We start from the raw sequence: 15,036 nt of genomic DNA, 5'->3' as shown, positions 1-15,036 counted from the left end.
TTTAGACATTTTCTACATACTCTCTATCTAGTTTTAGACGTTTTCTACATACTCTCTATCTAGTTTTAGACGTTTTCTACATACTCTCTATCTAGTTTTAGACGTTTTCTACATACTCTCTATCTAGTTTTAGACGTTCACGAGTGGCCTGGAGTGTTTACATTATTTATTTTTTAACCCAAAATAATAATTCCCCCCAAAGCGTTAATATTTTTTATTCAAACCTCCCGCCGCCCAGGGGGATGATGTATGTCGTCTACCCCTGGTTCAGAAGAACTTCAGGGCCGCTGCAGTCAGTGCAACAGGAGTGCTATCAATGTAATAGCCGTTAGAGGGCGCTATTCCGTCCCTTTTCTTTAGAAAACGCCAGCTACCAAGGAAAGGGTGGCTCCACCAAGATACTGGAGGAGGAAAAAAATATGCTAGTTGGTTAGGTAGGAGTCGCCGCTCGGATCAATCCATTACTCGTCCTATTTGAAGACCCCGGGGAAAAGTCGATACGTTTCTGAAACGGTGGTGTTGATAGGTGATGCTGGGAGTAGTAGAAATGACGGGCAGGTAAGAGCTTGGATACAAGTAAGAACACTCGAATTTCACAGCAGGTTACCATGCTAACAGCTAGCCGGGCAGCTAATGTTAGCTAATTTGTTCGGTGCGGTACTGTATGTGATAAAGTGTACCACCTATCTATAGTGATTTATTTTTATGTTTATGATGGGCGTGGGAATCGTCTTGAAACATTAAATAGCTTTTAAATAAAGTTAACTAGTTAACCTGACTGCTACACTAGGCTAGTAACGTCAAGTGAGTGGACGTGTGTGTTGTGAACTTGCTAAAGTTAGCTACTTCAAACTCTGTTTTTCCCTCTCTAGCTTGGTAACGTTAACCTCTTAGTTGGTTAGTTTCTATAACACTTTTAGGTCGAAACATTCAATCTATTTTCAAATTTAAACCAGTTTGATTATTTGGATCATTACACGCGGTCTATTTGTAGACCGTGTTGTAATTTCTTGGCACTTGAGTTGGGGTGTAAACGTTAGGAATTAGCCAATGAGTGTTGAGGCGACACAGTACAGTACGTGTCTCTGATCAATTAAGTGATAAACCAACACTGAATACCACCAGACAGCTATGATCTATCATGTCTGTCTGACTGCTCTCAGATGACCAAATTAGGACACAGACCCCGAGCAACGTGTGTGTCTCCATGGTGACAGCAGTGTTCTGTGAGTAATATGATTTGCGTAAGCGACTGTCTGAGGGACAAGGCCCCGCCCCTAAAACCATGCTTATTGTGTCCCAAATGGCTCCCTATTACCTATGTAGTGCACTACCTTTAATCAGCCATAGGGCTGTGGTGAAAATGAGTCCACCATATAGGGAATAGAGTGCAATTTGGGATGTACCCCCACTCTGCACAACACTGATCTGTAGTAGAGAGGAACATGTATTGACCTTTGCCAGTGTTATTTCTGTAGACTCTCAAGGCAGATTTCCAACAGCCCAGCAGTTCCCTGTTGGAGTAACTTTCTCTTTGCATTTCTTTTCACATTGCATTGGCCTATTCAAGCCCCCTCCAGGAGACTCTGCTGCTGTGTGGTAGCCAGAGTGCCAGTCTCTTGTCGTTATTGTGCCAATCACTGCAGTCAGTTGAGTTGCGCAAGACTGCAAACAGATTTGGGCTAATTTCACAGGGATTTCTGTGTCAAAGTGATCAACAGAAGAGCAGCAAATAATTCTGGAGTCGTCGTCTGTTCTGATCTTCATACTTTCATTTTTGTCACCATAGCAACATGGCGAACGCCCTGGCGAACGCGTCGTGCGAGCGCTGTAAGAGCGGCTTCGCCCCGGCAGAGAAGATCGTCAACAGCAACGGGGAGCTGTACCACGAGGGCTGCTTCGTCTGCGCACAGTGCTTCCAGCAGTTCCCCGAGGGGCTCTTCTATGAGGTAGACTAACACAGGGCATAAAATGTAGGGTTGCAAAATTCCTGTAATTTCCCCCAAAATTCCCAGGTTTTTCCAAAAATCATGGTTGTAGGATTCTGGATTTCTGGTTTATTCCCTCCAGGATTTCTGGTTTATTCCCTCCAGGATTTCTGGTTTATTCCCTCCAGGATTTCTGGTTTATTCCCTCCAGGATTTCTGGTTTATTCCCTCCAGGATTTCTGGTTTATTCCCTCCAGGATTTCTGGTTTATTCCCTCCAGGATTTCTGGAGAACTGGGGAATTTGAGGAAAGTTGCCACTATTCAAATGTCAAACTGTTCAATGTTTGGGTTTATTGTGTGAGTGAAGCGCCCTTTTTCTCCTGACAGTTTGAAGGCAGGAAATACTGTGAACATGACTTTCAGATGCTCTTCGCTCCCTGCTGCCACCAGTGTGGTGAGTGTACACACACACACACACACACACACACCACAAACGCGTACACACACACACCACATACGCATACACACACAGATACATACACACACACATACACACACACACACACCAAATCTCTTTGTAAATCCACTGTGTGTGTTCTCATGTTGTATTGGTGGGTCGGTGTTCTCAGGGGAGTTCATCATTGGCCGTGTGATCAAGGCCATGAACAACAGCTGGCATCCTGATTGTTTCTGCTGTGACATCTGCCAGGCTGTGCTCGCTGACGTCGGCTTCGTCAAGAACGCTGGCAGGTGAATCTCCAACCAATCACACTGCACATTATGCAGGGGAGTCCCCAACCAATCACACTGCACATTATGCAGGGGAGTCCCCAACCAATCACACTGCACATTATGCAGGGGAGTCCCCAGCCAATCACACTGCACATTATGCAGGGGAGTCCCCAACCAATCACACTGCACATTATGCAGGGGAGTCCCCAACCAATCACACTGCACATTATGCAGGGGAGTCCCCAGCCAATCACACTGCACATTATGCAGGGGAGTCCCCAACCAATCACACGGCACATTATGCAGGGGAGTCCCCAACCAATCACACTGCACATTATACCATGGTAGATGACTATTTAACCAATCACAAATCAACTCACAATAGTATGTTTGTATAAAACAGTGGTGTGAGAAAGTATTTGCCCCATTTTCTGATTTTCTCAGTTGGTTGATATTTGTAAACTCAGGTTCCCTTTATCTAATATCAGGTTTTGGTTGAAGAGCTGATAACATTCAGTATCAACAACATGCAAGAGAACGTCAGAAAGGAGGCCAATACTTTCCCAACACTGTAGATAAAGTGTAGTAGCAACTTCTACTGTGTCCACCCTTTCCCTGCCTTGTCCCTGTCCAGTGAGACATGTTGGATGTACGTACCCATCCTGCTTTGTCCCTGTCCAGTGAGACATGTTGGATGTACGTACCCATCCTGCTTTGTCCCTGTCCAGTGAGACATGTTGGATGTACGTACCCATCCTGCTTTGTCCCTCCCCTCTCCCTGTAGTAAGGAGCTGTAGTAATGTTTGTCCCTCCCCTCTCCCTGTAGTAAGGAGCTGTAGTAATGTTTGTCCCTCCCCTCTCCCTGTAGTAAGGAGCTGTAGTAATGTTTGTCCCTCCCCTCTCTCTGTAGTAAGGAGCTGTAGTAATGTTTGTCCCTCCCCTCTCTCTGTAGTAAGGAGCTGTAGTAATGTTTGTCCCTCGCCTCTCCCTATAGTAATGTTTGTTCCTAACCAGGCACCTGTGTCGACCCTGTCATAACCGTGAGAAGGCTAGAGGTCTGGGGAAGTACATCTGTCAGAAATGCCATGCCATCATCGAGGACAGCCCCCTCATCTTTAAGAACGACCCCTACCACCCCGACCACTTCAACTGCAACAACTGTGGGTCAGTACGCTTCACGTCTCCCTCCTGATATCTGACATAATGTGCTCCTGATTCCATTATGTGGTTCAGTCAGTATTTGGAACTAATGAAAGCAAGAGTGTTTAAGATGTTACCATTTACCCTGCTACAAAACCACTGTGTGTGTGTTTTGTGTAATATAATGTTTGTCCCTCCCCTCTCCCTGTAGTAAGGAGCTGTAGTAATGTTTGTCCCTCCCCTCTCCCTGTAGTAAGGAGCTGTAGTAATATTTGTCCCTCTCCTCTCCCTGTAGTAAGGAGCTGTAGTAATGTTTGTCCCTCCCCTCTCCCTGTAGTAAGGAGCTGTAGTAATGTTTGTCCCTCCCCTCTCCCTGTAGTAATGTTTGTCCCTCTCCTCTCCCTGTAGTAAGGAGCTGTAGTAATGTTTGTCCCTCCCCTCTCCCTGTAGTAAGGAGCTGACAGCAGATGCCAGGGAGCTGAAGGGAGAGCTGTAGTAATGTTTGTCCCTCCCCTCTCCCTGTAGTAATGTTTGTCCCTCTCCTCTCCCTGTAGTAAGGAGCTGTAGTAATGTTTGTCCCTCTCCTCTCCCTGTAGTAAGGAGCTGTAGTAATGTGTGTCCCTCCCCTCTCCCTGTAGTAATGTTTGTCCCTCTCCTCTCCCTGTAGTAATGTTTGTCCCTCCCCTCTCCCTGTAGTAATGTTTGTCCCCCTCCTCTCCCTGTAGTAAGGAGCTGTAGTAATGTGTGTCCCTCCCCTCTCCCTGTAGTAAGGAGCTGTAGTAATGTTTGTCCCTCTCCTCTCCCTGTAGTAAGGAGCTGTAGTAATGTGTGTTCCTCCCCTCTCCCTGTAGTAAGGAGCTGACAGCAGATGCCAGGGAGCTGAAGGGAGAGCTGTACTGTCTGCCCTGCCATGATAAGATGGGGGTGCCGATCTGTGGCGCCTGCAGGAGGCCCATCGAGGGACGCGTGGTCAACGCCATGGGCAAGCAGTGGCACGTTGAGGTGTGTGGTCAGAAACGACATGACGGGATCTAGTGGTATTTCAGACATATTTGGACTCAAACGTAATGGGTTAGTCAGATGTTTGTTGAGTAAGCTTTTACAAAGAAATGATATGTTACTTTTTAATAATTTCCTTCGTGTTCAGAGAGCGTATGTTTGATTGGACTGTGAGTAACTCTATCTGCTCTCCATCCTGTGACAGCTTTTCCTTCCAACACATTCCTTCATCCTTTATTCTTCTCTACATCCTCATCTTTGTGGCTTCTTTTATCCCTCCCTTATCCTTCTCCCCCCTTATCCTTCTCCCCCCTTATCCTTCTCCTCCTTCCCCCTCCTCCTCCTTACCCCCTCCTCCTCCTTACCCCCTCCTCCTCCTTACCCCCTCCTCCTTCTTCCCCCCTCCTCCTCCTCCTCCCCCCCTCATCCTTCTCCCCCCTCCCTCCTCCTCCTCCTCCCCCTCCATCCTCCCCCTCCTCCTCCTCTCCCAGCACTTTGGGTGTAGTGTATGTGAGCGATCGTTCCAGGGCCATCCCTACTATGAATGTAAGGGCTATGCCTACTGCGAGTGGCACTTTAACATGGTGAGAAGGTGTTATGTCCCAAGTGGCAGTAGTCCCTATGTAGTGCACTAAGTTTTAACCAGAGCCCATAGTGTTCTGGTCAGAGTTAGGGCCCTGTGTAGTGCACTACTTTAACCAGAGCCCATAGTGTTCTGGTCAGAGTTAGGGCCCTGTGTAGTGCACTACTTTAACCAGAGCCCATAGTGTTCTGGTCAAAGTTAGGGCCCCATATAGGGAATAGGGTGCCATTTGGGACACATACAAGGAGAAAGGAGGTCTTTCTCCTCCCACACATAGAAACTGCACTACAGGAAACAACATTGCATAGCTAGCTACACAACTACACTCTTCAGCCACAAACACCTGTCATATGTCAATAGAAACAAGAGGCACACCGTTACCACATTCACAGATAAGTTCTTCTTACCCAGAAATACATGCACATTGTTGCATTTTAATCTCTCACAACTTTACAGTACTGATGAATACACGACAAGTAGTCTACAGTGCCTGGCCTGCCTGCAGTTGACATTCTCTCCACTAGAGGCCACTGTTCCGCTGCCTGTCCTGAATGACTGCTGTGTGTGTGTCATGCATCTTTCTGACCAAGCCCCGTTGAGTTACTTGGGCCAGTTGTATTCATAAAGTTCTCAGAGTAGGGCTGATATAGGGTTAGCTTAGTCTTTAAAGGTCCCAAACAGTCATTCTGATTCCCATGTAAAACAGCATTTTGAGTGACTAAAATATCACCCATAATATTTGTTTTGGATAGAAATGCTCAATGTGAGGGGAAAGTACTCTCTCTCTCTCTCTCTCTAACTACCAGGAAGTTTGAAAAGACAGGCTGAGTGGGGAGCTTATACTTGTGAGCTCTCCTTGACTGACAGCTCTTTGAAACCCTGACGTCAAACAACTTGGATACAGTGTTGCAGTAAAATCATCTCATGCAAATGTGGTGATACACAACGCAACTCAAACATTGAAGTTGCATCAATATCATTGAAAAAAAAAAAACACCTCTCCCATTTGGCATGTCTGTTATGATGCGGTTCACATGACAACGGCATCTTGAGTTTCTAACAGCCCCCATTTCATGCTGGCTGAAGACCTAGCTAGTCCGGAACTAGATAACACCAGACACAGATGAAGACCTAGCTAGTCCGGAACTAGATAACACCAGACACAGATGAAGACCTAGCTAGTCCGGAACTAGATAACACCAGACACAGATGAAGACCTAGCTAGTCCGGAACTAGATAACACCAGACACAGATGAAGACCTAGCTAGTCCGGAACTAGATAACACCAGACACAGATGAAGACCTAGCTAGTCCGGAACTAGATAACACCAGACACAGATGAAGACCTAGCTAGTCCGGAACTAGATAACACCAGACACCGATGAAGACCTAGCTAACACCAGACACAGATGAAGACCTAGCTAACACCAGACACAGATGAAGACCTAGCTAACACCAGACACAGATGAAGACCTAGCTAACACCAGACACAGATGAAGACCTAGCTAACACCAGACACAGATGAAGACCTAGCTAGCCAGTAACTAGATAACACCAGACACAGATAAAAGGGGACACGAGTGTCTTTACCATAGATGAATAGTGTAAACTTTTAATTATATTTGATGACACCCTACAGGCACCAGTAGAGTAGCTGTATAAACCACGCCCCTCCACAAACACGCCTTCTCCGATGTTGGTTACAAAGCGGTACTTATTTAAATTCGGTAAGAGAATATCATGTTACCATTGGTGTATTAAAATGAGTTAGGGTGATGTCACCCTATGTAACAATGAATCCAAGTGTTTGACATGGGGGAGGGGACCAGTAGCTTTATGACTTTATCAATGTAGGAGCAATGTTCATTTTTCATACTTTAACCTGGTTTCATTCAAATATCATCCAGTTTTATGAAAAACTGATTTTTTTTGACTGTTCATGACCTTTAAGATCATAATGAATAACATATGTACAGGTAGATCACCTGATCCTAGATCAGCACTCCTACACTGATACTCTTTGGGAATACGTGCCCTGATGGCAGCTGACTAGAGTTAGCAAAGTTAGCTAACTTAACTGCTTGTGCCTGTGAGTAGAGTTAGCAATATGCTAACGCCTGTGTAGTGGTGTCTGCCTGTGACGAGAGTTAGCTATTAGCCATGCTAACTTGGGATGCTACTTCCCTGTGACTACAGTTAGCCATTATCCATGCTAACATGTGATGTTGCCTGGTACTACAGTTAGCCATTAGCCATGCTAACATGTGATGTTGCCTGGTACAACAGTTAGCCATGCTAACATGTGATGTTGCCCGTCTTTGCAGCATTTTGTGTGTGCTAAGTGTGAGAAGCCGTTCCTTGGACACCGCCACTATGAGAGGAAGGGTCTGGCCTACTGTGAGACCCACTACAACCAGGTAATAAAGCTTTGATCTGACTGTGAGACCCACTACAACCAGGTAATAAAGCTATGATCTGACTGTGAGACCCACTACAACCAGGTAATAAAGCTTTGATCTGACTGTGAGACCCACTACAACCAGGTAATAAAGCTATGATCTGACTGAGACCCACTACAACTAGGTAATAAAGCTATGATCTGACTGTGAGACCCACTACAACCAGGTAATACAGCTATGATCTGACTGTGAGACCCACTACAACTAGGTAATAAAGCTATGATCTGACTGAGACCCACTACAACTAGGTAATAAAGCTATGATCTGACTGTGAGACCCACTACAACCAGGTAATAAAGCTATGATCTGACTGAGACCCGCTACAACCAGGTAATAAAGCTATGATCTGACTGTGAGACCCACTACAACTAGGTAATACAGCTATGATCTGACTGTGAGACCCACTACAACTAGGTAATACAGCTATGATCTGACTGTGAGACCCACTACAACCAGGTAATACAGCTATGATCTGACTGTGAGACCCACTACAACCAGGTAAATGGTACCCTATGTAATGCACTATGTTTGACAGGTCCCATGGGGCTCATGTCCACAAACGTTCGTGGGATAGGGGTTGCTGAGTAACACAGTTATTGCATGTTGTTCTGGCTGGCACTGACTGAGATGTAAAGTTTGATAATGGTTAAATCAAGTGGTGTATGTTTGGTGAATGAAATGCTCATCTCTGCCCGTGTCTCAACCCTCTAGCTCTTTGGTGATGTGTGCTACCACTGCAACAGAGTGATTGAAGGAGACGGTAAGCATCAACTGTGTTTTTTCATTTTTGAATGAATTGTTTTAGAAGGATCTAAAGCCATAATGGACTTTCTGTTGTTCCTGTAGTGGTGTCGGCCCTGAACAAAGCATGGTGTGTGAACTGTTTCTCCTGCGCCACCTGCAACACCAAGCTCACCCTCAAGTATGTTATTATTACATTATTATATATCAGTGGTATTATACTGGGCTCTTTCCTAACCCTTTAGCTCTTCCTGTGTGTCGTTGTCCCGCCTTCCTCTCAATCTGTGTCCCAAATGACACCCTATATTCCCTATAAAGTACTGTGTTTTCTCTAACCTTTCTTCTATTGGACACAATCTGTTTTTTCCTCTCATTTTCTCTAGTCTTCTTACTTCTCCACCCTGTGCTTTTTCCATCCTCTGGTTTCTCTTCTCTCTCTCTCCCTCTGGTTTCTCTTCTCTCTCTCCCTCTGGTTTCTCTTCTCTCTCTCTCCCCCTCTGTCTTCTCTTCTCTCGCTCCCTCTGTTTTCTCTTCTCTCTCTCTCCCCCTCTGTCTTCTCTTCTCTCGCTCCCTCTGTTTTCTCTTCTCTCTCTCTCCCCCTCTGTTTTCTCTTCTCTCTCCCCCTCTGTTTTCTCTTCTCTCTCCCCCTCTGTTTTCTCTTCTCTCTCCCCCTCTGTTTTCTCTTCTCTCTCTCCCTCTTTTCTCTTCTCTCTCTCCCTCTGGTTTCTCTTCTCTCTCTCCCGCCCTCTGTCTTCTCTTCTCTCTCCCGCCCTCTGTCTTCTCTTCTCTCTCCCGCCCTCTGTCTTCTCTTCTCTCTCCCTCCCTCTGGTTTCTCTTCTCTCTCCCCCTCTTTTCTCTTCTCTCTCTCCCTCTGGTTTCTCTTCTCTCTCTCCCGCCCTCTGTCTTCTCTTCTCTCTCCCTCCCTCTGGTTTCTCTTCTCTCTCCCCCTCTGGTTTCTCTTCTCTCTCTCCCTCTGGTTTCTCTTCTCTCTCCCGCCCTCTGTCTTCTCTTCTCTCTCCCTCCCTCTGGTTTCTCTTCTCTCTCTCCCCCTCTGGTTTCTCTTCTCTCTCTCCCTCTGGTTTCTCTTCTCTCTCTCCCGCCCTCTGTCTTCTCTTCTCTCCCTCCCTCTGGTTTCTCTTCTCTCTCCCCCTCTGGTTTCTCTTCTCTCTCTCCCTCTGGTTTCTCTTCTCTCTCTCCCGCCCTCTGTTTTCTCTTCTCTCTCTCCCCCTCTGTCTTCTCTTCTCTCTCCCTCCCCTCCCTGTGGGGTAACAGAGACAAGTTTGTAGAGGTAGATCTGAAGCCTGTATGTAAGCACTGTTACGAGCGGATGCCTGAGGAGCTGAAACGCAGACTGGCCCGACGCGAGAGGGACGCCTCAAAAGACCGCAAAAAGAAACCTGTTATCTGTCTGTAGACTTTTCCAGTCCTCTTCCTGTCATCTTCACTATCCTCCTCTCGCTCATTTCCATCCATGGGTTAGTAATTCCACTTCCTGTCATCTTCACTATCCTCCTCTCGCTCATTTCCATCCATGGGTTAGTAATTCCACTTCCTGTCATCTTCACTATCCTCCTTTCATTTCCATCCATGGGTTAGTAATTCCACTTCCTGTCATCTTCACTATCCTCCTTTCATTTCCATCCATGGGTTAGTAATTCCACTTCCTGTCATCTTCATTTAGCTTTTTCCTCCTATTGTCTTTCCTTTTGGTTGTTTTCTCCTCCAGTTTGCTTGATCTGTTCTGTCATTGTTCTGTCATTGCTCTGTCATTGTTCTGTCATTGCTCTGTCATTGTTCTGTCATTGCTCTGTCATTGTTCTGTCATTGCTCTGTCATTGCTCTGTCATTGTTCTGTCATTGTTCTGTCATTGCTCTGTCATTGTTCTGTCATTGTTCTGTCATTGTTCTGTCATTGTTCTGTCATTGTTCTGTCATTGCTCTGTCATTGCTCTGTCATTGCTCTGTCATTGCTCTGTCATTGCTCTGTCATTGCTCTGTCATTGTTCTGTCATTGCTCTGTCATTGTTCTGTCATTGCTCTGTCATTGTTCTGTCATTGCTCTGTCATTGCTCTGTCATTGCTCTGTCATTGTTCTGTCATTGTTCTGTCATTGTTCTGTCATTGTTCTGTCATTGTTCTGTCATTGTTCTGTCATTGTTCTGTCATTGTTCTGTCATTGCTCTGTCATTGCTCTGTCATTGCTCTGTCATTGCTCTGTCATTGCTCTGTCATTGCTCTGTCATTGCTCTGTCATTGCTCTGTCATTGCTCTGTCATTGTTCTGTCATTGCTCTGTCATTGCTCTGTCATTGTTCTGTCATTGTTCTGTCATTGTTCTGTCATTGTTCTGTCATTGTTCTGTCATTGTTCTGTCATTGCTCTGTCATTGCTCTGTCATTGTTCTGTCATTGTTCTGTCATTGTTCTGTCATTGTTCTGTCATTGTTCTGTCATTGTTCTGTCATTGTTCTGTCATTGTTCTGTCATTGCTCTGTCATTGCTCTGTCATTGCTCTGTCATTGCTCTGTCATTGTTCTGTCATTGCTCTGTCATTGCTCTGTCATTGTTCTGTCATTGCTCTGTCATTGTTCTGTCATTGTTCTGTCATTGTTCTGTCATTGCTCTGTCATTGCTCTGTCATTGTTCTGTCATTGCTCTGTCATTGTTCTGTCATTGTTCTGTCATTGTTCTGTCATTGTTCTGTCATTGTTCTGTCATTGCTCTGTCATTGCTCTGTCATTGTTCTGTCATTGTTCTGTCATTGTTCTGTCATTGTTCTGTCATTGCTCTGTCATTGTTCTGTCATTGTTCTGTCATTGCTCTGTCATTGCTCTGTCATTGCTCTGTCATTGTTCTGTCATTGTTCTGTCATTGTTCTGTCATTGCTCTGTCATTGTTCTGTCATTGTTCTGTCATTGTTCTGTCATTGTTCTGTCATTGTTCTGTCATTGCTCTGTCATTGTTCTGTCATTGTTCTGTCATTGCTCTGTCATTGCTCTGTCATTGTTCTGTCATTGTTCTGTCATTGCTCTGTCATTGCTCTGTCATTGTTCTGTCATTGTTCTGTCATTGTTCTGTCATTGCTCTGTCATTGTTCTGTCATTGTTCTGTCATTGCTCTGTCATTGCTCTGTCATTGTTCTGTCATTGTTCTGTCATTGCTCTGTCATTGTTCTGTCATTGTTCTGTCATTGTTCTGTCATGTTCTTCTGTTATGTGACAATGGATTGCGTCCCAAATGACAACCTGTGGGCCCTGGTCCAACGTAGTGCACTATAAAGGGAACAGGGTGCAATAGGGCCCTGGTCTAAAGTAGTGCACTATAAAGGGAACAGGGTGCAATAGGGCCCTGGTCTAAAGTAGTGCACTATAAAGGGAACAGGGTGCAATAGGGCCCTGGTCTAAAGTAGTGCACTATAAAGGGAATAGGGTGCCATTTGGGACGTACTCGTTGTGATGAAAGGTGTAATGTGTAATCTTCCACATACATACAGTGCCTTGCGAAAGTATTTGGCCCCCTTGAACTTTGCGACCTTTTGCCACATTTCAGGCTTCAAACATAAAGATATAAAACTGTATTTTTTTGTGAAGAATCAACAACAAGTGGTGCACAATCATGAAGTGGAATGACATTTATTGGATATTTCAAACTTTTTTAACAAATCAAAAACTGAAAAATTGGGCGTGCAAAATTATTCAGCCCCTTTACTTTCAGTGCAGCAAACTCTCTCCAGAAGTTCAGTGAGGATCTCTGAATGATCCAATGTTGACCTAAATGACTAATGATGATAAATACAATCCACCTGTGTGTAATCAAGTCTCCGTATAAATGCACCTGCACTGTGATAGTCTCAGAGGTCCGTTAAAAGCGCAGAGAGCATCATGAAGAACAAGGAACACACCAGGCAGGTCCGAGATACTGTTGTGAAGAAGTTTAAAGCCGGATTTGCATACAAAAAGATTTCCCAAGCTTTAAACATCCCAAGGAGCACTGTGCAAGCGATAATATTGAAATGGAAGGAGTATCAGACCACTGCAAATCTACCAAGACCTGGCCGTCCCTCTAAACTTTCAGCTCATACAAGGAGAAGACTGATCAGAGATGCAGCCAAGATGCCCATGATCACTCTGGATGAACTGCAGAGATCTACAGCTGAGGTGGGAGACTCTGTCCATAGGACAACAATCAGTCGTATATTGCACAAATCTGGTCTTTATGGAAGAGTGGCAAGAAGAAAGCCATTTCTTAAAGATATCCATAAAAAGTGTTGTTTAAAGTTTGCCACAAGCCACCTGGGAGACACACCAAACATGTGGAAGAAGGTGCTCTGGTCAGATGAAACCAAAATTGAACTTTTTGGTAACAATGCAAAACGTTGTGTTTGGCGTAAAAGCAACACAGCTCATCACCTTGAACACACCATCCCCACTGTCAAACATGGTGGTGGCAGCATCATGGTTTGGGCCTGCTTTTCTTCAGCAGGGACAGGGAAGATGGTTAAAATTGATGGGAAGATGGATGGAGCCAAATACAGGACCATTCTGGAAGAAAACCTGATGGAGTCTGCAAAAGACCTGAGACTGGGACTGAGATTTGTCTTCCAACAAGACAATGATCCAAAACATAAAGCAAAATCTACAATGGAATGGTTCAAAACTAAACATATCCAGGTGTTAGAATGGCCAAGTCAAAGTCCAGACCTGAATCCAATCGAGAATCTGTGGAAAGAACTGAAAACTGCTGTTCACAAATGCTCTCCATCCAACCTCACTGAGCTCGAGCTGTTTTGCAAGGAGGAATGGGAAAAAATGTCAGTCTCTCGATGTGCAAAACTGATAGACATACCCCAAGTGACTTACAGCTGTAATCGCAGCAAAAGGTGGCGCTACAAAGTATTAACTTAAGGGGGCTGAATAATTTTGCACGCCCAATTTTTCAGTTTTTGATTTGTTAAAGTTTGAAATATCCAATAAATGTTGTTCCACTTCATGATTGTGTCCCACTTGTTGTTGATTCTTCACAAAAAAATACAGTTTTATATCTTTATGTTTGAAGCCTGAAATGTGGCAAAAGGTCGCAAAGTTCAAGGGGGCCGAATACTTTCACAAGGCACTGTATGTATGTATGTATGTATGTATGTATGTATGTATGTATGTATGTATGTATGTATGTATGTATGTATGTATGTATGTATGTATGTATGTATGTATGTATGTATGTATGTATGTATGTATGTATGTATGTATGTATGTATGTATGTATGTATGTATGTATGTATGTATGTATGTATGTATGTATGTATGTATGTATGTATGTATGTATGTATGTATGTATGTATGTATGTATGTATGTATGTATGTATGTATGTATGTATGTATGTATGTATGTATGTATGTATGTATGTATGTATGTATGTATGTATGTATGTATGTATGTATGTATGTATGTATGTATGTATGTATGTATGTATGTATGTATGTATGTATGTATGTATGTATGTATGTATGTATGTATGTATGTATGTATGTATGTATGTATGTATGTATGTATGTATGTATGTATGTATGTATGTATGTATGTATGTATGTATGTATGTATGTATGTATGTATGTATGTATGTATGTATGTATGTATGTATGTATAGCACATTTCATACACAATGGAGCCCAAAATGCATTACAACAATACTGACTGTCTCCCCTGTCCTCTGTTGACAGGAACAAGTTTGTGGAGTTTGACATGAAGCCTGTGTGTAAGAAATGTTATGAGAAGTTTCCTCTGGAACTGAAGAAGAGACTGAAGAAACTGGCTGAGACTGTCGGACGCAAGTAGACCTCCGAGTCCCAAGGGGGCGACACTCAACAACATGTCCAGTAGCTTTTCCAAAGTCCCAGAAACTCTGGACAATTCCCTGACTTTCCCGGATGTCCTGCTTATTCCCTATTGATTCTGGGGATCTTCCATTTCGAGAGGTTTCTAGAAACCTGGGATTTTAAGAAAGTTACTGGAGGTTTGCAGGTTAGCAACGCTGAACCCAGTATTAACCTTAACAAGTGCCCAAATTAGTCAAAGGAATTGTATAAACGTGTCAGATTTAGACTCAAAATCCCGTCTGTTCCAGTATTTTAGTATTTGACGTCCTCCGGTACTCAGTATAACGTGTTTTAATCTTTTCTCACTTTTTAATTGATTATTTTTGTGCACGTGGCTTTTGCATGTGGAGCTGTTTTTCAGATGTCCAGAGTCTTATTCAAACAATATAGAACCTCATTCTGCCTGACAATGACCTATTAAATCATGGAGGGGGGGGGAAACGATGTAGAACCTCATTCTGCCTGACAATTACCTATGAAATCATGGAGGGGGGGAAAACGATGGGTGAAATGCATTTAGACATTGTTAAGAACTAATACATATAACTGATCTAACAAAATACTTGCACGCGCTCTTAAAGA

General features: G+C 44.0%; 1 protein-coding gene across 7 annotated transcripts; it reads left to right on the top strand.

Moving 5' to 3' along the window:
- The first annotated feature begins 309 nt into the window (after positions 1–309).
- On the top strand, positions 310–14,890 carry LOC110495369 (LIM and senescent cell antigen-like-containing domain protein 1). 7 transcript variants are annotated; one of them, XR_005037311.1, is made up of 11 exons: positions 310–558; positions 1,790–1,949; positions 2,317–2,383; positions 2,559–2,679; positions 3,676–3,825; positions 4,653–4,803; positions 5,292–5,384; positions 8,554–8,602; positions 8,689–8,764; positions 9,856–10,058; positions 14,299–14,890. XR_005037311.1 is itself a non-coding variant. In XM_036951280.1 (11 exons), coding segments are annotated over exons 1-11 (1,032 nt in total). In that variant the 5' UTR covers positions 321–529; the 3' UTR covers positions 14,301–14,890. The 7 variants fall into 7 exon arrangements, 4 of the variants coding, with proteins under 4 accessions (XP_036807177.1, XP_036807175.1, XP_036807174.1 ...); XM_036951280.1 differs by lacking the exon at positions 5,292–5,384 and adding an exon at positions 7,708–7,800 and having other exon boundaries at positions 321–558; positions 9,856–9,989; XR_005037310.1 differs by lacking the exon at positions 5,292–5,384 and adding an exon at positions 7,708–7,800 and having other exon boundaries at positions 322–558.
- The last annotated feature ends 146 nt before the right edge of the window (positions 14,891–15,036 follow it).

Source organism: Oncorhynchus mykiss, chromosome 18 (assembly GCF_013265735.2).
Source record: "Oncorhynchus mykiss isolate Arlee chromosome 18, USDA_OmykA_1.1, whole genome shotgun sequence".
Taxonomy (NCBI): domain Eukaryota; kingdom Metazoa; phylum Chordata; class Actinopteri; order Salmoniformes; family Salmonidae; genus Oncorhynchus; species Oncorhynchus mykiss.
The sequence above is the reverse complement of the archived record's forward strand: the minus strand, read 5'-3'. Positions and strand labels throughout refer to the sequence as shown.

What these genes read in the sequence shown, in the direction of transcription:
- LOC110495369 (XM_036951279.1), top strand. Translation starts at nt 530, where the DNA reads ATGCTGGGAGTAGTAGAAATGACGGGCAG. An exon ending in TCCCTGCTGCCACCAGTGTG is followed by an intron (nt 2,384 to 2,558) that starts GTGAGTGTACAC and finishes CGGTGTTCTCAG; the next exon opens with GGGAGTTCATCATTGGCCGT. An exon ending in TTCAACTGCAACAACTGTGG is followed by an intron (nt 3,826 to 4,652) that starts GTCAGTACGCTT and finishes CTCTCCCTGTAG; the next exon opens with TAAGGAGCTGACAGCAGATG.